We start from the raw sequence: 23,119 nt of genomic DNA on the forward strand, positions 1-23,119 counted from the left end.
ACTTATTCTCTGACCTTCAAAGGGAAAAGACTGCAATATAGGCTAAGACTTAAAAACAGAGAAGCCCCATAAATGTACAAGTGACAAAATAAAATGTCAAAAGAAACAGAGGAATCTTCATCCCCTTCACCTTGAGACTAAGGAATCTTGACCCCATTTGTAAAATGGTGACAGAAACATTCCGGTAAGACAAACAGCTCAGGGAAAGACAAGAGAGGAAAAGGAAGTATTTGATTTTATTTCTCTATCCTTGATAAGCTCTATATTAAGACTACCAAGAGATAAGCAAGTTATGAAGTAAAATAATTATCTATTTCGTCCATTTTCAAATTAGTTATAATTTTAATTAAGAATTTTATGAGAGTATCATTTTTAAATAAAGCCCTCCTACTTTGGATCTGAGCGATCATTACATTACTTTTATCCACTTATCTGGAAAAGAAAAGGTTTTCCGTAAAAGTTTAATGTAGATAACATTATATTCTTACTATTTAAGCCACGGAAGTTCGCTAATTTTCTTAGGGCTAATTCATACAACTAATCTATCACCGTTCCAGCGTATCTATTTGACAAATATATCATGTGCTGGTTTGCCCAATACCTTTGATACAGTTAAATTATTCTAAGGAGTTGTTCCCCTTTGCGACGAGAATGTGTTTGATGGATGATTGGTTTACCGAATGTTACTTTTTTTCTTTTTTTTAGAGCGAGAGAGAGAGAGAGAGAGAGAGAGAGAGAGAGAGAGAGAGAGAGAGAGAGAGAGAGAGAGAGAGAGGTCCCGGTGTCTTTTCCAATGCTAGGTGACGTTCAGTATTCAGTAAGGGAACACCTAAAAATCAAGTGAAATTTGAGAATCAAGATAAAGAGACCTTATAATCACATAGAAATACTAAGAGTTCTCAAATACGGTATTCAGTAAAAAGTAGTACGCTTGGATAACCAGGATTCCTTTCCTTTAGCATGCCTTATTTGGCCCACTGCTCCAGATAAGATGGATTAAGACAAAACCGTTTTGTATTATAGGACCTTCTGGGGAATTTATTGTCGTAAGCCACTCCAAACACCAAAAGACAGCGTTTGACAGACTGACATTTTTTTTTTTTTTTTTTTTTTGGCGCTTTTTACAATTAAAACACCTTCCAAATATTGAGGCTGTATGCTACGCATTTTAGTTAACTGATGTGTCTTATGGTGATGAGGGATTTTATTTTTAGTATGAAAAGCTACAATAACTTACGGGTAAACGTTGGTCTAAACATGAATGTACCATTTATATCTACCTACTTGTGCATTTATCTATTTCATTTCTTTATAACATTCATGAAACGAGAACTTCTTTTATCCATTTGTTGATGGCTTATAGCAGATTCTGCCCCCTAGGCATAGAGTGTGTGATTTGCACAATATAATTATAAATTATGAAGTATTTTGACTATGTATCGAAGAGCTAACAAGAGCGAATTTCATTGCAGCTATATTTTGTCATCTACAATCCTAATGAATTCTAGTGAAATATGCATATTCATATGTTATTCCCCAAGGTTATAGGAGTATCTGTAACATCAATTATTGAAAAGGGATGAAAAAAAATAGTTTCTTTTTTTGAGAAAGTAAAGTATAGACTTAATTACAATTTTCATTTCTATTCCAGTAAATGAATGTATTACTCCCCTATTCCCCTCAGTTTATTGTAAGCATTTTGAGTAATAAAAAAAAATCATTCTACGACAAAAAAACAAAAAAAAAAAGTAATTATCCCAAAATGGTGTTGTCTGGATCAGTGTGACCCAGCAGATGTTTTCAATGGATATGATTCAACAAAAACCATTAACACTTATATTTATTTAAAAGCTTAGTTATGGAAATGAGTACTGTAACTCACATTCGCATCGCAAGAACTCCTTAGCAAATTGCATTTCAGGCATTAGTTCTATTTGGTAATTTAGTTCATAACTATTCATGAGAAGTAAGGATGGAACATATAAAATATAATACGATAAGTAACAACGTTAAAGTAGATCTGTCATAAATAAACTATGAAAAGAGACTTATGTTAACCTGCTCAACAAGTAATGGAGCCACCTCAGTCACTTCTCTTTACACAAAGGATTATTATTATTTTCAATCTCATTCAGTCCTCCAGAGTCTTTCTATAATTAAAATCACTTTCCAGATGCTAATTAATCATTGTTAACGCCACATTCAGCTTTTTTATCCGTTCAGGTTATGATGCTTTTTTATTCTCAAACCTTTAACTAAACAAAAACTTTTTACTGTTCTCTTCCTTTCTCATCATTCAGATCTGCCACATTAATTTTCCTTACCATTGAGCAACTCATAGAGATATTCATTGTATTACCATATGAATTAGTTCTTTTCAGACTGTATTATTCTATTTTTAGTTTTTCTTTCATGATGCATTTGCTCATTTATGATTTCTTCGCAAGCATTTACTACTAGTCACATTTTCCCTCCGTAAAGTACCTGTTTGATTAAACCCACGCATGCATTCTTGTACAATAGGTTCTCATTTGTTATCTTTTTAGTTTTTAAGCACTTAGTTTTCTCTGCTGTATTGTGTCCTCATACCTTCAACGTCTTTCTGATGATTGGCTAATGCCATTGTAAAACTGCATACTCTTCCTCCATTCCCTCCCTACGCTTCTCACTCATTTCCTTCAATTAAATTCATATCCGCCTTCCGGTCCCTTTTCCTCTTCAGCTAGAATTACATTCTATGTTTAATTTCCTTCAAACTATTAACGCCTTTTCTCCGATATCTTACCCCATCAAACAGTATACCAAACTCTTTCCCTCTCTGTAGAAGTTAATAGTTCTAAAAGGTCCTGTAGGACCTCATAGTCCTATACTAAACCTGGTTTGTTTATCACAAGGTTACCTACTGTGGCTTGATGCATATGCCTAACATTCTTTCATTAGTCTGAGGACGTAGTGTACTAAACTATCAATGTTCGATTGCGTTTCTTCATAAAACGAGAGTTTACATTAATTTTGGTCATAATCATGTTGATCATATTGTTTGCCTTTTTCTGTTGAATACCAAATAAAAGCTAAACTTAGGAATTTTATTATTTCTATTTCGATGGCAGAGCTAAAATTTTAGAGCTACAGAAACCAATTTCCCAATTAAGAAAATATCATCTTACGGATTTAGTTAATTCTCTAGTAAATAAATTAACAAAACTTCTATTTATAAGCAGATAGTTCACAAATGCACTATTACTTTTATAAAGAGTCAAAGAAAAGAAGGTTGGCAAAATAACTATAAATATATGCATCTTATAATTACCATCTCTGATTACAGGATTTAACGAGTCCTTTTTACGACATTTCTTCGTGCCATTAAATCCAACGTCTTCATCTTAAAGTATTCAACGAAAGGTCAGAGAGCGGCCAGGAACTGAACATCCGGCAAGAAGCCGATGGTCGACATCCGGTAGCACACAGCTCGCATCCGGGCCCAGGCAGCGCGGGTCCTGAGCCAAGTTACCCTTGGGGAGCCGGGTCTGGGATCGCTGTGGTGAAAGGGAAATAGAATAGGATGGCGTGAATGGGGAAAGGGAGGGAGTTTGTTAGGACGTAGATAAAAGGGGCGAAGTAGAAGGCTTCTTTTCCTGGAAGCACTGTATGGGATTCTATCATCAAATAGCCTATTTCTTTTAGGGGTTGTATGTTGTTCTTTGAGTGTGTATGTGTTTGCCTCTTACTACACGATTCAGCTGATATGTACTAACCATGTTTTCATGTTAAACAGGATGATATGAGGCTGTGTTCATAGTTTATATAAGACATCTATTTTAACGTTGTTACTGATCTCGAAATATTTCATATCTTTATTCATTACTTCTCACATAGAGTTTATTTATTTCCTTATTTCCTCGCCTCACTGGACTATTTTCCCTGGCTACAATAGGCTAGAGCTTATCTAATAATAATAATAATAATAATAATAATAATAATAATAATAATAATAATAATAATGTTATGATATCATATAGGCAAGAAAATTTATCAATCTCTGAAATGTAATTTTCAAAATATATGGTCTTTTATTAGTACAGATTCTCTAACACTGCAAAAGTTTACGATATTCAAGTTCTTATATTGAAAAATGTGTGCCACATGTAACCAAACTATATTTCGTTAAATCTATGATTCTTTTTTTAACATCAAGGTTAAATTGTTATCTACGTTCTACTATCTTAAATATACAGATATAACACAATATCTCTCACAATGTAGAGAGGGACTAATTTAAGTGTTACTAGGCCTACATAAGAATAAAGTTAGCAGTGCATAGGTTAGTTGATACTTTGTAAAGAATTAGTGGTGTTGAAACGAAAAAAAAAGTACATAATATTCATTTAGTTAAACAAAACATTCATTTTTAAATGCAACTGATATGGAAAAGTGCATAATTTTGAATGGGAGTAGGAAGATGTCAGTACTGTAGGTTTATCATTGTAATATTTAAGCAACTGCGTGGCATTGTTATTGTTATAGCAGTCGCGAGTTCTCCGAAATGCTCAGTTTTACAAACATTATTTCCAAAATGGAATTTTCAAGTATTTACATATTACAGGTGAATGTGAACTTCCAAAACTATTGACAGTTATCACCTGCAACCCAGCATTATTCTTGAAGTCCTTATTCTCTAGGGAATTCTATAATCTTTTTAAAATTTCAATAAACGCCAATAGTGTTACTGAATCTTCGTCGTCCGTTGTCATGCAACGGTCAATACACGCTGACTTGTCGTGGCTGACTTGCTGTGCCTGTTGTCAGCTATGAGAAGACGGCGTATTCTGAATAATCGATAAATAACCAAGAGAAGTTGCCATGTATCTAAACGTTACTTGGATCCTTTTACAAATGCCCAATGAAAACCAGAAGTTTGGACTTTCTGTTGATGACTTTAGTGAGTATTTCTCACCATCAGAATTTGAAAGGCATAATAACAAAAGTATTCATAAACTATGCACATACTTGTTGAAAGAATTGGAGCAAGACGGATATAAGCGTACTAATCAATAATACCTAGTTGCTTTTTTAACATTTGGCACAGCTTCTATATCTACTCCAGTACGCTTAATTATATGCCCTTGCTTTCGTGTACAATCATTAATTTTCTCTCCTTTTATTCATGTCTTTGTCTCTATCTTCCTAATTGCCACATTTCTGTGAAAAAAAATTATTTTTAAATATCTTTACAGTGATAGAAAAATGCCATTAATAAAATGTACGTATTAAGAAAGTGTAAAGAAGTTTGAACGCAAAGAACTCTTCCACCAAACAAAATCGGGCTGTTGCCATGGATACGGGGACTCTAAACACCGCTTGATTCTCACATGGCTACTTGACACATTTGCGTACCAACAATGTTGCTCTCCAATTTGTGAAATAACTATTCTATAGTTTCTTTGTAGTTAAAGCTATGGCGATTGTTTTCAAAGGCTTATAAAGGAATAGTGAAGAAACTTTTTAAGTGATGGATATGAAAAGAGAAAGAGACTGCAATTTTGTTACGGATCTCACTCTTGGATTAGTGGATACGCTGCGTGAGTATAATTTCCCATTACCTTACTCTATTTCAGAATTATAAGTGTCGGAAGTTCTGGGGATGTCTTCCGCTCATAGGGTATAATAAAAGAAATGGAATCATTGGGTATTCATGATTTTGCCATTTGAACCACATAGTATTGCTAATTATGAAAAGTGCAAATATGTTTTTAAAAAACTAGTATTTGAAATAAACAAAAAATTAATGAAGGATATGATGGTGATTTGACTGCATCACATGAAATAATATAAAATCATTAAAATTCAATACCTTGTGCAACAAACAAACAGAAAAACACAAATAATAACTGCCCATGGTCAGAAAACACAATTTATTAAACCTGGGATAAATCAAATTAGCAAGAATTTATATCGCAAATTATCATTAAAATCATATTGCATAGATGAACCACATAAAAAAACAACCACTTGATTAATTTTGTAATATGATTTCATCGAACTGCTATGCAATCATTCCTTCGTCTTATGACCAACTTGCAGTTGAAGACTAAACCTTGTTTGAATGTCAGGTACTTCTGCAATGGGCGTGATCTTGTCATGCGTTAACCTCAGGTAGAGTAAGTAAATCCATCGTTGATTATTCTTCCCTATTTTGCGTTGTACATTTGCAGGTCCTTGATCCTTCCCTAACGCGCTGTCCCTCTCTTGGCTTAAGTCCTCTGGCTGTCGTCTGAACTTCGTGTATCCTTGCGTTAATTTACTCCATGTGTATATACCCTCCCGTTAAAAATCCTTCAAGAATTTTAATACTCGTTAATACTGACTACACTCGGCATTTTTCTGTCATTATATCGTGTGACAGCACAATACTTCACTCACTCTTACTTTTACACAGGTTACTGAAGGAAAATACAAAATCATACTAATTACATAAAATTTTTGAGGTCGCTATCATTAAACTAGTTACAATTAAATACTTCAACTGGCAAGATTAAAACCCAGAGACTTTTCGTGCCTGTTCAACGGCATAATACATGATATTTTTTTTTATTCCCTGATAATAATAGCTATAAGTTCCGGGAATACTAAGAAATTTACTTGCACGTAAAGCATACGTTTACGTTGTTCTTATTTCTCAAAGCAATTTCATGAAAAGAAAAACTTATGATTTGATGATTCTGCAGAAATGAAATCTCTGAACATTCACGTGTGCGTAAAAGGTCTCTATTTGGTCTTTTTGTATCAGGATTTCTTTATTTTCGCACGTAGTTTACTTCCATTATGTTTAGTATATAGTAGGTATAGTAGGCATTATGGAAATGAAATTCATTATTAAACTCTTCTCAAGCTGCAATTAAGTATCAATGGACATCTAATTCTCAATAAACATAGAAAATAATAAAGAAATTTTAGAAGAAAGAAAAGTTTTTCTTAGCTCTTATGAAACATCTCTTTAGATCATGAAGTTGTTCGTGGACAAAATCTAGTAATAAAAAGAAAAAATCCCGTTCTTTAAATAGATGGAAAAGAGACAAAGACTTCTACGATTGTGTGTCATTATAGCTACACCTTCCGCATTCTTACTTTAGGTGTCATGGATCACAATGATTTCATGCATTAGTTGTTTCAAGTCTCTCTCTCTCTCTCTCTCTCTCTCTCTCTCTCTCTCTCTCTCTCTCTCTCTCTCTCTCTCTCTTCTATGCACCATAAAATCCGTTACTGACATCACCCGTTGTGCTTGAATTGACGATCTAGAAGCGAGACCAGGAAAAAATAGAGATGAGTTAGGGCAAGAAAAGAATATTAGCTTGAGAACCAGCAGCTATAAAAACAAAAGTGTTTGGATGAATTCTTGCCTATTCCTTTTGAATCTACCAGGAAATTACAGCTTGTAATTTTTCTCTATGAATCTAAATTTGCGTTCAAAAGAGAAAAACTGTTAACAAGTACAACTTTGGCTTTTGAGGGGACAACGGTCGTCGTCATTATCATGAAAGTTTGTAGAAAAGTAGCTTACATTCTATAAAGATTATCAGTTATTTAGTTCTCCGAAGCTCTTTAGAGAACTACAGGAGATATGAAAACCTGATACGACAGGGCTTGTTTGGAAATTTTATAATAATAATCCCAGAATAAGTTTATTGAAGGTAGTAAGTTGACCAAGGCACTAGCCACCCGATGAGATACTACTAATGGAGTTATTGGGCCTTTTGACTGGCCAGACACGACTAAATTTAAGCCCTCTCTCTGGTTATGGCACATTTTTTCTTTGCCTACACATACACGGAATAGTGGGCCTATTCTTTTCACATTCTCCTTTATCCTCATACACCTGACAACGCTGAGATTACCAAACAATACTTCTTTACTCAAGGGGTTAACTACTGTACTGTAATTGTTCATCGGCTACTTTCCTCTTGGTAGGGAAAGAAGAGACTCTTTAGCTAAGGTAAGCAGCTCATCTGGGAGAAGGCCACCTTAAAATCATACCATTATTCTCTAGTCTTGGGGAGTACCACAGCCCCTATAGTCAGTGGTTCTCAAACTGGGGTCCGCAAAGGCGTCTCAGGGGGACCGTGAAGAGGCCACCAAATCATCCTCACACGTAGGCTATAACTAGGATCACTCTCACCATACGGTTTGGCATCTAATATATGCTAATAAATGTTCTTTTGCTTCTGGTGGTATATATTCAAAATACAAAAAAAAAAAAGCTTTACTCTTTATCACAATATGTATCTCACTAGTTTTCTTATGAGAGAATAAAATAGTAAAAGAAAAAAAATTATGGAAGTTATATGAATGTAAAATGGACTTGGGAATGTTTTATAATTCCAGGATAGTCGTATCTATCAAGCAGTACATATTATTGAGTGAGACAAAAATAAAAAAAAAAACAAAGTTTAATGATAAGTACACACAAAGGCAGGTCATTTTGCCTATGTCCGACTGTTTAAATGAGAGAGAGAGAGAGAGAGAGAGAGAGAGAGAGAGAGAGAGAGAGAGAGAGAGAGAGAGAGAGAGAGAGAGAGTAAATAAAAACAATCAAATACAATTACTTTACATTACATTTCTTGCAGTCCTTTTGTAAGTAAAAGGGAATAATCTATAAATTTATAAAATCAATCATAATACCAGGGATGTAGTTAAATTACAGTACAAAACCGAACAATGGTATCGTGAATGGTACGAAGGGACCAAATCATTGTAGGCCAACTTGTTTTATTTATAATAATATAGATTTTATATCGTATATTTGGTAGCACTGGACATTGTACACTACTGACTAGCTGTCGGTCGAGTGCGTTTTATGCAACATGACCCACACAGGTACTGCACTGATCTTTCCGTATGCACGTCAAAGCAACCAAATTGCTTCCCTCACTCCCCTCCCTCTCTTTATTAAAAATAATCATATAATATTATTGTACTTGTATGTGTGTATGTGTGTGTGCGTGTCACGGACAATTACTAGCATATAATAGAAAATAAAATATAGTTGAAATATAATGAAAATTAGAATGGCATGCCTGTACAGTGTACAGTTAGAATCAAAAGAACGCAGACACTCGGGGGAAATCCTTCGTCAGATGTCTCTAGTGTTCCCATGACAAAACAGACAAGGTGTTGCTCTTCTTACTACTACTACGAAATGGGCGGAACCCTCTCCAACCTTAACGAATCAAAGACAGCAAAGGGGTGTTTTTGCTAGTAAAAGCATTAAAATTTTACAAATCGAGTTGCCATATTTCATTCTATTTTATTATTTGACGTTTCGAATATCCACTGCAAATACTGAATACACACATACACACATGTATATATATATATATATATATATATATATATATATATATATATATATATATATTATGAATCCACAAAATCATGTAGAAATTATTATAGCATCGCAGCTAAAATATTCCTTCCGTTAACAGCTACATTAGATTATTTCGAAATTAGTCTTGTTCAAGTCACCGATGAAATATAAAGTACTTTCAGATATGGTTCGATGTAAAATAATGATAACAAAAACACCATACATGAGATATGCCCGCCTAAATGACATTCAGAGAGAGAGAGAGATAGAGAGAGATTCGGCCTGAATACATCGTTTTTTATATATTTGTAGTACGTTAGGTTGGTGACAAACAAATAGACAGAGGTGAAAAACATGTCCTCCTTGGCGGAGGTAATAATAATAATAATAATAATAATAGTAATAATAATAATAATAATTGGACAAAAACGTAAATTTTGAGAGTTCTAATGAGGTGAATATTGGCCCGTGCACTAACCCCTTTTATAATTTGGAATTGCAAGATATTTCTTTGGATTTATTAAAAGTAAATAGTTCTTCTTACCTTCTAAATTCCTATAATTTATCCATTTATTCAAACCTACCGAAAATCTTGCAACCCTTCCAGAAACCACATTATTACTTCCATTCTTGCCTCTTTGTCTTTCAACAATTCCAACTCTTAGTGAGATAAAGATTCACTTCACGAACATCATGGCTCTAGAGATTTGAACTTGTAACATTTCTCAAGATGATATTTATTTTGAAATTGAGTTTTATGTAAGTGGAGGATGTAAACTCTATGCTATATATATATACACGTATATCATACACACAGAGACACACACACACACACACATATATATATATATATATATATATATATATATATATATATATATATATATATATATATATATATATATATATATATATAAATGCATGAAAAAATTTGCCAGCGGGAAGGGGAGAGCCCCGCCCTGCCAGCGGGAAGGAGGGAGCCCCGCCCTACCAGCGGGAAGGGGGGAGCCCCACCCTGCCAGCGGGACAGGGGAGCCCCTCCCTGCCAGCGGGAGGGGGGGAGCCCCGCCCCGCCAGCGGGAGGGGGAGAACCCCGCCCTGCCAGCGGTAAGGGAGGAGCCCCGCCCTGCCAATGGGAGGTGGGGAGCCTGGCCGTGCCGGAGGGAAGGAGGGAGACCCACCCTGCCAGCGGGAAGGGGGAAGGCCCACCCTGCCAGTGGGAAGGGGGAGCCCCGCCCGGCCAGCGGGAAGGGGGAGCCCAGCCCTGCAAGCTGGAAGGGAGGAGCTCCGCCCTGCCAGCGGGAAGGGGGAGCCCCGCCCTGCCAGCGGGAAAGGCGGAGCCCCGTCCTGCCAGCGGGAAGGGGGAGCCCCGCCCTGCCAGCAGGAAGGGGGAGCCCAGCCCTGCCAGCGGGAAGGAGGAGGCCCGCCCTACCAGCGGGACAGGGGAGCCCCTCCCTGCCAGCGGGAGGGGGGGAGCCCCGCCCCGCCAGCGGGAGGGGGAGAACCCCGCCCTGCCAGCGGTAAGGGAGGAGCCCCGCCCTGCCAATGGGAGGTGGGGAGCCTGGCCGTGCCGGAGGGAAGGAGGGAGCCCCGCCCTACCAGCGGGAAGGGGGGAGCCCCACCCTGCCAGCGGGACAGGGGAGCCCCTCCCTGCCAGCGGGAGGGGGGGAGCCCCGCCCCGCCAGCGGGAGGGGGAGAACCCCGCCCTGCCAGCGGTAAGGGAGGAGCCCCGCCCTGCCAATGGGAGGTGGGGAGCCTGGCCGTGCCGGAGGGAAGGAGGGAGACCCACCCTGCCAGTGGGAAGGGGGAAGGCCCACCCTGCCAGTGGGAAGGGGGAGCCCCGCCCGGCCAGCGGGAAGGGGGAGCCCAGCCCTGCAAGCTGGAAGGGAGGAGCTCCGCCCTGCCAGCGGGAAGGGGGAGCCCCGCCCTGCCAGCGGGAAAGGCGGAGCCCCGTCCTGCCAGCGGGATGGGGGAGCCCCGCCCTGCCAGCAGGAAGGGGGAGCCCAGCCCTGCCAGCGGGAAGGAGGAGGCCCGCCCTGCCAGCGGGAAGAGGGAACCCCGCCTTGCCAGCGGGAAGGGGGGAGCCCGCCCTGCCAGCGGGCAGGGGGGATCCCCGCCCTGCCAGCGGGAAGAGGGAAGCCCCGCCCTGCCAGTGGGAAGGGGGGAGCCCCGCCCTGCCAGCGGGTAGGGGGGAGCCCCGCCCTGCCAGCGGGAAGGGGGGAGCCCCGCCCGGCCAGCGGGAAGGGGGGAGCCCGTCCAGCTCCGCCCTGCCAGTGGGAAGAAGGAGCCCCTCCCTGGCAGCGGGAAGGGGGGAGACCCTCCCTGGCAGCGGGAAGGGGGAGCCCCTCCCTGCCAGCGGGAAGGGGGGAGCCCGCCCAGCCCCGCCCTGCCAGTGGGAAGGGGGAGCCCCTCCCTGTCAGCGGGAAGGGGGGAGCCGCTCCCTGCCAGCGGGAAGGGGGAAGCCGCTCCCTGCCAGCTTTGAAGGGGGAGCCCGCCCAGCCCCGCCCTGCCAGTGGGAAGGGGGAGCCCCTCCCTGCCAGCGAGAAGGGGGAAGCCCCGCCCCTCCAATGGGAGGTGGGGAGCCTGGCCGTGCCAGCGGGAAGGGGGGAGACCCACCCTGCCAGCGGGAAGGGGGAAGGCCCACCCTGCCAGTGGGAAGGAAGAGCCCCGCCCTGCCAGCGGGAAGGGGGAGCCCAGCCTGCCAGCGGGAAGGGAGGAGCCCCGCCCTGCCAGCGAGAAGGGGGAGCCCCGCCCTACCAGCGGGACGGGCGGAGCCCCGTCCTGCCAGCAGGAAAGGGGGAGCCCCGCCCTGCCAGCAGGAAGGGGGGAGCCCCGCCCTGCCAGCAAGAAGGGGAAGCCCAGCCCTACCAGCGGGAAGGAGGAGGCCCGCCCTGCCAGCGGGAAGAGGGAACCCCGCCTTGCCAGCGGGAAGGGGGAAGCCCGCCCTGCCAGCAAGCAGGGGGAACCCCCACCCTGCCAGCGGGAAGGGGGGAGCCCCGCCCTGCCAGCGGGTAGGGGGGAGCCCCGCCCTGCCAGCAGGAAGGGGGGAGCCCCGCCCGGCCAGTGGGAAGGGGGGAGCCCGTCCAGCCCCGCCCTGCCAGTGGGAAGGGGGAGCCCCTCCCTGCCAGCGGGAAGGGGGGAGCCGCTCCCTGCCAGCGGGAAGGGGGAGCCGCTCCCTGCCAGCGGGAAGGGGGGAGCCGCTCCCTGCCAGCGGGAAGGGGGAGCCCACCCAGCCCCGCCCTGCCAGTGGGAAGGGGGAGCCCCTCCCTGCCAGCGGGAAGGGGGAAGCCCCGCCCCTCCAATGGGAGGTGGGGAGCCTGGCCGTGCCGGCGGGAAGGGGGGAGACCCACCCTGTCAGCGGGAAGGGGGAAGGCCCACCCTGCCAGTGGGAAGGAAGAGCCCCGCCCTGCCAGCGGGAAGGGGGAGTTCAGCCCTGCCAGCGGGAAGGGAGGAGCCCCGCCCTGCCAGCGGGAAGGGGGAGCCCCGCCCTACCAGCGGGACGGGCGGAGCCCCGTCCTGCCAGCAGGAAAGGGGGAGCCCCGCCCTGCCAGCGGGAAGGGGAGAGCCCCGCCCTGCCAGCAGGAAGGGGGAGCCCAGCCCTACCAGCGGGAAGGAGGAGGCCCGCCCTGCCAGCGGGAAGAGGGAACCCCGCCTTGCCAGCGGGAAGGGGGGAGCCCGCCCTGCCAGCGGGCAGGGGGGACCCCCACCCTGCCAGCGGGAAGGGGGGAGCCCCGCCCTGCCAGCGGGTAGGGGGGAGCCCCGCCCTGCCAACAGGAAGGGGGGAGTCCCGCCCGGCCAGTGGGAAGGGGGTAGCCCGCCCAGCCCCGCCCTGCCAGCGGGAAGGGGGAAGCCCCGCCCTGTCAGAGAGAAGGGGGGAGCCCCGCCTTTCCAGCGGGATGGGGGGAGCCCCGCCCTGCCAGCGGGAAGTGGGGAGCCCCGCCCTGCCAGCGGGAAGGGGGGAGCCCCGCCCTGACAGCGGGAAGGGGGGAGCCCCGCCCTGCCAGCGGGAAGGGGGGAGCCCCGCCCTGCCAGCGGAAAGGGGGGAGCCCCGCCCTGCCAGCGGGAAGGGGGGAGCCCCGCCCTGCCAGTGGGAAGGGGGAGACCCTCCGGGCTAGCAGGAAGGGGGGCAGCCCCGCCCAGTCAACAATAGAGAGTTGCTGTATCTAGCTTATTTTTAAAAAAAACATGAAGGGTGGAATTAGGAAGGCAGTCATGAAAAGTAAAACAAGAATCTTGAAGACTTCTTCTTTCTCTCTATGAGGAAGAAGAAGTCTTCAAGATTCTTGTTTTGAAGACTTCTTTTTTCTAAGAAGAAAGGGATCAACGAAAGGTGGAATCAGGAAGGCAGTCATGAAAACAAAACAAAAAATCCTAAAGACTTCTTCTTTCTCTCCATGAGGAAGAAGTCTTCAAGATACTTGTTTTGAAGACTTCTTCTTCCTCGTGGAGAGAAAGAAGAAGTCTTCAAGATTCTTGTTTTGAAGACTTCTTTCGTCTAAGAAGAAATGAATCAACGACAAGTGGAATCAGGAAGGCAGTCATGAAAAGCAAAACTAGGATCTTGAAGACTTCTTCCTTCTCTCTATGAGGAAGAAGAAGTCTTCAAGATTCTTTTTTTGAAGACTTCTTTCTTCTAAGAAGAAAGGGATTAACGAAAAGTGGAATCAGGAAGGCAGTCATGAAAAAAAGCAAGAATCTTAAAGACTACTTCTTTTTCTCCATGAGGAAGAAGAAGTCTTCAAGATTCCTGTTTTGAAGTCTTCCTCTTCCTAATGGAGTGAAAAAAGAAGTCTTCAAGATTCTTGTTTTGAAGACTTCTTTCTTCTAAGACGAAAGGGATCAACGACAAGTGGAATCAGGAAGGCAGTCATGAAAAGCAAAACAAGAATCTTGAAGACTAATAACTGATTTATTTGAAAGGATTCGGACAGAAAATACAGGAAGAAAAAGGAGACAGGAAGGAGAACGGGAGAGAAGAAATAAAGCATCCGAAAAGGAGAACTAGTTATCATTTGTTGATCACTTTACGATTGTGCGGATTTGAAATGAGTAAGTATAGCCCATAATGTTGAAGATCCAAAAATAAAGATTGTGCAGAATAAGGCGGAAACTGCTCAGAAGTAGAGTATATTGAAGGACCAAATCCGAAAGTTTTCAAAATTCTCCCAACTCGTTGTTCGACTCCAATTTGTTTTTCTTCATCAACAGGAAAGTTGAATGCTTTCTTATCAGAGCTCTAAAAGATTCTTGGTCCTTCTGTTAGGAGGAATATGGAATACCTGTGCATTTCCAAATCGGATTCAAATTGTCATTCGTCTTGAGCCGAATTGTTAGAAAAGATAAAAAGATGTTTCAATCGTTTTATTGATCAACCCAAGATTTTATCATCGATTCGCCTCAGAGGCCATGAAAAAGGAAACAAGATTTGGGTGATGCAGAAAATGCTTTGGTGAAAGTTAAGAGAATTATTGATTCTGCGACTTTGGAAGAAAACCAAATTACATCGTCTAAAAGAAATCAACAATAAGTGGAATCAGGGAGGCAGTTATGAAAAGCTAAACAAGAATCTTTAAGACTAATAATGGATTTATTTGAAAGAATTTGGACAGAAAATACAGGAAGAAGAGGGAAACAAGAAGGAGAACGGGAGAGAAGAAATAAAGAATCCGAAAAGGAGAACTAGTTATTATTTGTTGATCACTTTACGATTGTGCGGATTTGAAATGAGAAAGTAAAGTCCTTAATGTTGAAGATCCAAAAATAAAGATTGTGCAGAATAGGGTGGAAACTACACAGAAGTAGAAAATATTGAAGGACCAGAGAAAGCTAAAATTCTTCAATCTGGCTCCAGCTTCGGTCGTCATTTTGTGTCAGACTCATCATCATCTGTCTGTCATCAGTGTTCGTGACATCCAACACAAGTAACATCTTTTAAAAGATACAACCAGCGCTCAGTTCCCCTTACGGGCTGCCAACACAAGGGGCCGTGGTCCGCCTTGTATATAGGTGGGTCAATCTAAATCATCATCATCAGGAGAGGCAATTTGAGACACGAGACCACTTACGGTCATTATAAAAAGGATATTTTAATTGCAAAGGGATCAGTGGTTCAATTGGGTTCCGTCGTTATGAAACGACTTCAAGATGTTTGTCAAAAGAAATTCGGTCAAGAAGCGCAACGGCAGGAGGAGAGGAACTGGTCAAATGAATACTCTGAGGAAAGAGTTTGTTGCCCTTCATCAGGAACCCTAAAAGATTGATACACAATCAGGACGTCAAAACGAAAGTTAGCTTACGGGAAGAGTAGGAACGGGATACCTTAACACGCGCGCACACGTATATATATATATATATATATATATATATATATATATATATATATATATATATATATATATATATATATATATATATATGTAATATATGTATGTATGTATGTATATGTGTGTATGTGTGTTTGCTGGGTATTTTTTTCTTACCTGTTACTATGTTGCTAATTTCTATGATAAATTAATTCATGGGGGAATAAAACATTAAAGGGGATTTCGGATAATTACGTTTAGATATAGCTGACCATAACAGACAGTAAGTAGAGTATTGAGAAACTAGGTCTTCCTCATTCCTGTTTTCCTATGGAATTAAGACACTCTTCATGCATGTTGATGCTTAAGGAGGTGTTGACCCAAATGCTATTTTTCCTTCGTTTTTTACAAATACCACTGATTTCTTAGCTCTTAAGTTGTCTTCTATTTTCTTCAAGTTATCAAATTATATATATATATATATATATATATATATATATATATATATATATATATATATATATATATATATGTGTGTGTATATATACATACATACATATATATATATATATATATATATATATATATATATATATATATATATATATATAGTCACAAAAGGAGAACTAAGTTTGTGTTTTCCTTTTTCCTTTCGTGGCTATAATACTTGATTATTCTATGCTCATCGCGTGTTAGCTTTTGTGATTTCTACACACACACACACACACACACGCACACACACATACACACACGCGTATATATATATATATATATATATATATATATATATATATATATATTACATATATATACACATATACAGTATATATATGTATATATATGTATATTTATATATATATATATATATATATATATATATATATATGTGTGTGTGTGTGTGTGTGTGTATACGTGTGTGTAATGATAAATTTTGCACATTTAGACGTGTTTTTCATATCTATATAAGCCTTATATTATTCTTCCTTAATATCTGGATTCTCTCTATACCTCGGGATCAGAGAACCAAGGGGGAATCAGCCCAAGAGATAATAGCTTCTGGTCGGCCGGGGAATCGAACCCTGGTCCTAGAAACTGGCACGAAAATTGGTATTTCACACACACACACACACACACACACACATATATATATATATATATATATATATATATATATATATATATATATATTATGTGTGTGTTTTGTATTCACAGTGGATATTTGAGACGTCAAATGACAATTAAGAATTGAAATATGGCAACTCGATTTGTAACTTTTGTATGCTTTTGCTAACAAAGACAGCCCTTTACTGTCTTTGGTTCGCTAAGGTTGGAGAAGGCTCCGCCCATTTCGTAGTAGTAAGAAGAGCAACACCTTGTCTGTTTTGTCATGGGAACACTAGAGACATCTGACGAAAGAGTCAGTGTGTTGACGCTTGTTGCTAAGTGAAGTGGTTTGTTCTGAACTGTGCCTACTATTATCACTACCAGTGGTGGTAGCCTACCACTGTAGACTACCACCATTGGTAGGCCTATACACGGTTAAGAATTATTATTTACTATTTCATTGTTATAATTCTATTATTCCCCCTCAGATTTATTATGGCTCAAAAAAAGATGAGATATAATGATTCATATTTGAAATTAGGTTTTACTGTATTATCTTGTAAAGGGGAAGAGAAACCACAGTGTGTTTTGTGCTCTGAGGTGTTGGCATCTACTTCTGTAAAGCCCAGCAAGTTAAAGAGACTCTTGGAAACGAAGCATCCCAGTTCAATAAACAAAGATGTCGAATTCTTCAGGCGCAAAGCAGAACAATTGCACAAATGCAGACTTGATAGCACAGGTTTGTTTTCACAGAACAATAAGTCTAGTTTAATGGCCTCCTATGAGGTTTCAAGGAAAATAGCTGTTGTTAAAAAAAAAAACCACAACATCGGAGAACAACTAATATCACCTTGCTGAAAAGATATCATATCGAATGTATTTGGAAGTTCTGAACTTGATAAGCTGAAGCATGTCTCCCTGTCAAATGATACTGTAAGGAGGCGTATAGCGGAGATATCTGATAACATACTGTCGCAGGTGATCTTCAAGATTCAGAATTCTATTTTCAACTTTTTTGCAATCCAGCTTGGTGAAACAACGGATATTTCCAACTTAGCCTTACTTTGCGTCTACGTACGATACGTACATGCCAAGCACCTGGAAGACGAATTTTTGTTTTGTGAAACTCTCAGCTCCAGAACAACTGCAAAGGATATATTTAACAAAGTGGACAGCTTTTTTGAGACACAAGGTATCAAATGGGAACATGTTGTTGGCATGTGTACTGACGGAGCTCCAGTAATGCTTGGTTGTCGTTCTGGTTTTCAAACTTTGGTTAAGCAAAAATCGCCAGATATTATTGGTACATATTGCACTATTCAACGCCAAGCATTAGTAATGAAAACCATGCCTGATGAGTTGAGCAATGTTCTCGTTGAGGTGGTTAAAGCAGTTAACTTCATTAAAGCTAATGCACTTAACTCTCGTTTGTTTTCTGCATTATGTAAAGAAAGTGATTCCGAATTGAAACACTCTTATTGCATTCACACATAAGGTGGCTTTCCAAAGGGAAAGTATGGAATAGAGTTTTCATACTACGTGAAGAAATTCAACAATATTTTGTAGACACTAAGCCAGATATCCACGCAAAATTCTCTGATGTCCGTTTTCTTATATGTTTGACATTTTTGGTAGACATATTTGAATCCATGAATTCCCTCAATTTATCACTGCAAGAAAAAGAGATCACAGTACTCCATTGCCATGAAAAAATGACTGCTTTCAAAATGAAGCTCTACCTATGGCTTTCGAAGATAGAGAAGAATAATTTTGCCCCATTTCCACATTTAAATACATATATTGATGAGAATGAACTTAATGTCGAAGACGATATCATAGAGTTGATGAAACAACATGTATCACTTCTTAGTGAAGAAATAACTTATTATTTTCCTAACCTACAAAACTTTGAAAAATACTATCAGTTTATCAACAACCCTTTTGTACTCTCTATTAATGATCTGCCTCCAGAGAATTATTCAATAAAAAAACAATTTATTGAATTGATTAATGCTGCAGGTGCAAAACATATTTTCCGTGAAATGTGCAGTAGTGATTTTTGGATTGAAATGGCAAATTCCTATCCCAGTTTTGCAAAGATGGCACTAAAAGTGTTGATTCCATTTTGCAACCACCTATGAGTGTGAGTCAGCATTTTCCACACTACTTGCCATCAAATCAAAATCCCGAAACAGATTAGAAGCAACACATGATATGAGAGGTGCACTGGCTTAAACAAAGCCAAATACTGTATAGAAGAATTGGTTCAGGCAAAGCAAATGCACCCATCTCATTGAGCGTACATTTGGTAAATAAGGTTGCATTTTCTGATTATATATGTTTTGGCCAAAAAACGTTTTTTGTTCAATATAATTTGCATTTTCTTATTAATTAAGTGGTTGTCAAATAAAAAAAAGAAGTTATTTGTTTCAGTAGATAAAGGTTTCCATTTTTTATACGTAATGGTTTCCAAAAAAATACCTTTGTTTCAGTACCTTAATGTTACCATTTTCTGAATATATAATTGTTTAATAAAAATGTGTTGTTTCAGTAACCGTATGGTATATTTTGTAATGTTAATTGTAATTGATTTAAAAAAGGTCCGCCGAGTAATCTAAAACTTACAAAGAGACCACCATGCAAAATATCTCACAATAGTTTGAGAACCACTGCTGTCTGTATACCATAGTCTTCCACTGTCTTGAGGGCACACTCGGGCATACTTTTCTATCTTATTTCTCTTCCTCTTGTTTTTTTTTTTTTTTTTTTTTTTTTGTATATTATTTTTACAGTATATATATGAAAGATTAATCTTAATGTTACTCTTCTAAAAATATTTCATTTTAGTTGTTTATTGCTTCACTTGTAGTTTATTCATTTCCTTGTTTCCTTTCTTCAATGGGTTATTTTTCCTTGTTGGAGCCCTTGGGCTTATAGCATCCTACTTTTCTAACTAGGGTTGTAGTTTAGCAAGTAATAATAATAATAATAATAATAATAATAATAATAATAATAATAATAATAATAATAATAATAATAGAAGGATTTCTGGTAAGGATATTTTTATTTAGACCGACGCATTGTCAAGAGATGATAACGCACACGGAAGAATTCCTGCCAAAGTCTGTGGTTATTGAGGGAATGGTGAAGGTCTGATAAGTTAAAATACCAGTTAAGACCACAAATAGAAATAAGTAGATAATGATGCACGTAATCTGTTGCTAAAAGGATTAGTAATCACGTAATAGACAAGTTATTTTAGGAATCAAGAATTTGCTGACCAAATTGTATGTAGGTTGTGAGGTGTGATTGAAACAAAATAATTGGGATAAAAACTTCACTCCTGAATATGACTATTGTAAACTTTACACATTCAGAGTAAAAAAAAAAAAAAAAAAAAAAGTCATTGTTTATCTGTGTCATCTGTGCTTAGTTGATTGATGAGTTATCCGTCAGTTCTGGTGTCTGAGTGTTCTTGTAGTTTGTAAGTGTTTAAGTATATGAGAATTAAATTATGTTAATAGATTATTATATCTGATGGTGTGGCATTAAGTAATGTATTAACTTTTCCCCTTTACATAATATGTAGGAGAAAAGTTTATAACCCTCAAGGGCTCTTGGTTCCTCACGCCTAGTTCAGTGAGCGTAATTTTCCCTGCATTTTCCAACAAAAGGATACGTTGGCATAGAATAATCCCTTAGATAATAGAGCCAATTGAATGTTAGATTTAAGATTTCAGGTATATTGCAATTACCACATCATTTGGCTGTACCTCCGTGGGGTTACCTTAACGTGATGAAAAGGTTTGCGTGTCACCATAACTTGCAAAGCTGTGCCAGTCAGGGCCATCCATACCAAGTTGGTGTGCTGCGAGCGATCACACTAATCTCTCCCACCGTCATCAATCCGCAGTGGCCAACGTGGTGATGAAAACTGGCCAAAACCCAGACATGAATAAAAACATGTCTGAGGCATTTATTCTGCATTAGACTAGAAACGAATGCATTTTTTGTGTTGTTATGAGATTATCAATTTACATTTTTTTGTGCAAGTCTAAAGAATAACGGCTGTAGACGCTTCACTTATTTGACTAATTCTAAACCATTTTTGCTGATTTGTAGATTTCCATTTGGTAAGTTTTGTTAAGCGTTGGTGATTTTCCTTTCTATCATAATGAAAATGTATGATTTGAATCAATGAAAAAGTATCTTGCAATTGTAGAGCTTCTGTGCATTAAGAAAAAACATACTTGCATACATACATACATAGGATCGAAAACGTTTTATTATTTGAGTTTTTAATTCATTTGTGATTTTGTACTCAATAACCCTTTGTCTTCCCCGACACCCCCCACCCCCACCCCCACCCCCACCCTAAAAAAAATCATACTAATTTCAACCAAGAATTCCCTCATAGAGATATATGCGTAAGTAGAAATAGACAGGACATATTATTATTATTATTATTATTATTATTATTATAATTATTATTATTATTATTATTATTATTACAAGCTAAGCTACAACCCTAGTTGGAAAACCAAGGTGATATAATCCCTAAGGTTCTAACAGGGAAAAATAGTCCAGTTAGGAAAGAAAACATGGAAATAAATAAATTACAAGACAGGTAATGAGTACTTAAAATAAAATATTTCAAGAACAGTAACAACATTAAAATAGATCTCTCATATAATATATGTCTTTGGAAAAACGGGAAGAAAAAGAGAAGGAAGAGGCAAGAGAAATTGCCCGACATTCAAGGGAATTGGAACTGTTGAATGCTCATGCACAGTCGGCACCCCAGATGCTAGGAGGAGGATTTATTCAATTTCATATAGATAAGAGCAGTGATGATAATATAGATACAATGTTAATAATGTAAACGTTCACATCGTTTAAATTTCAAATATGTAGATTTTATCAAAGATTTTACCTCTCAACTTTAATGAAGAAGTAAAACGGGAAATTGTCAATAAGGAAATTTTTCATGAGGCATATCATTTGAACACGAATCATCCTCTTTGGCGGCCTAATAAATGATTCGTCTCGTGTTCATAATTAACAATTTTAATTTTCCTCCCAAGGGAATGTAGGAGGTGTGCAGGACGTGAGTGTGGTGGTACGCGGTGGAGTTGAAAGGGCAGCAGTAGTTGCTTGGGAACAACGACATAACGTTGTTCTGCCGGCTACGCTGAGAGCTCTCTTCACGGCAACCGATGGATTCAAATTGACTTGGAACTATGCAACTGCAGGTGATGTTGTTTCATGGACATATTAATACTGAAAAGATGCACTCCCTAAAATTATATTGTCTGCATGACAAATTACCACCTTCTCTTGTAATTCATATACTGTCATTTAAAGCGGAGACTTTTTAGTTAAAAAAACTTAGTACCTACATTACACTTCAAAATCCTGTGAAGAGAAGGTGATCTATCAAGTATAAAGCCTCATTTCAGTCTTGGGTTAACATTCTCTTGCTTGAGGATACGCTCAGGCACACTATTCTTTATTTTCTTTTCTCACTGGGCTATTTTCCCTGTTGGGAGCCCTTGGCCTTAAAGTATTTTGCTTTTCCAACTAGGGTTACAACTTATTTAATAATAATAATAATAATAATAATAATAATAATAATATCGTATTTTAAAAGCTGGAGAATTTATAAGACAGCAGAGGCTGATATTTCCGTATATTGAGAAAGTCCTAAATTTTTGGAGACCTGTCTATTTTGAGAAAATCATCTAATCATTTTATTCCGGCAAGTATTGAGTACGAGTTCCAGCTTGGTCTTCAGCAACTTAAACGTCTGGATAAAAAAAAAAAAAAAAAAAAAAAATCATCCGTATCTTGATAATCATCTCTGTCACTGTCGTCCAATTAATTAGCTCGCAAAGTATGCTGTTTGAGACTGACTATCTTTTGCATTAAAATTTCCCCAGGCCTGGTAATAGGTACGTAGTTAATTGTAACAACCTTTTCTTTTCATGTGCAATTCTCATTACTACCTGTATCCCATAAGTTTAATGCCAGCTGTAACTAAATTGCAGAAAGCTTTTCATTATCAGAAAGTTGAATCGATGGAACTTCATTGATTCAAACACGTTGCCAATGATTTTTTTTTTCTTTTTGTCATGTTTTAGTGTTTATATGTTACTTATTTATTTTAACTTTATCTATATTATCTATTTCATTTTTTTTTTCGTTAGAGTGGTTAAATTTATTCTTTAATTTTTCCCGTATTGAGCAGTTTATCTCATAGGAGCCCTTGGTCTTGCAGCATTCATTTTCCACCTAGGGTTATAGCTTGGCTTATAATAATATCCTCAACGAGTTTGTTGTTCTTCACTTGAAT

General features: G+C 39.8%; 1 protein-coding gene across 1 annotated transcript in view; it reads left to right on the forward strand.

Moving 5' to 3' along the window:
- The first annotated feature begins 5,509 nt into the window (after positions 1-5,509).
- LOC137630992 (tubulin polyglutamylase complex subunit 2) overlaps positions 5,510-23,119 on the forward strand; it is a 21,156-nt gene continuing 3,546 nt past the window's right edge. The window contains exons 1-2 of the mRNA XM_068362519.1: positions 5,510-5,579; positions 21,852-22,019. Coding sequence (XP_068218620.1) covers positions 5,510-5,579; positions 21,852-22,019 — 238 coding nt within the window. The remainder of the gene's footprint in view (positions 5,580-21,851; positions 22,020-23,119) is intronic.

Source organism: Palaemon carinicauda, chromosome 39, assembly GCF_036898095.1.
Source record: "Palaemon carinicauda isolate YSFRI2023 chromosome 39, ASM3689809v2, whole genome shotgun sequence".
Taxonomy (NCBI): Eukaryota; Metazoa; Arthropoda; class Malacostraca; order Decapoda; family Palaemonidae; genus Palaemon; species Palaemon carinicauda.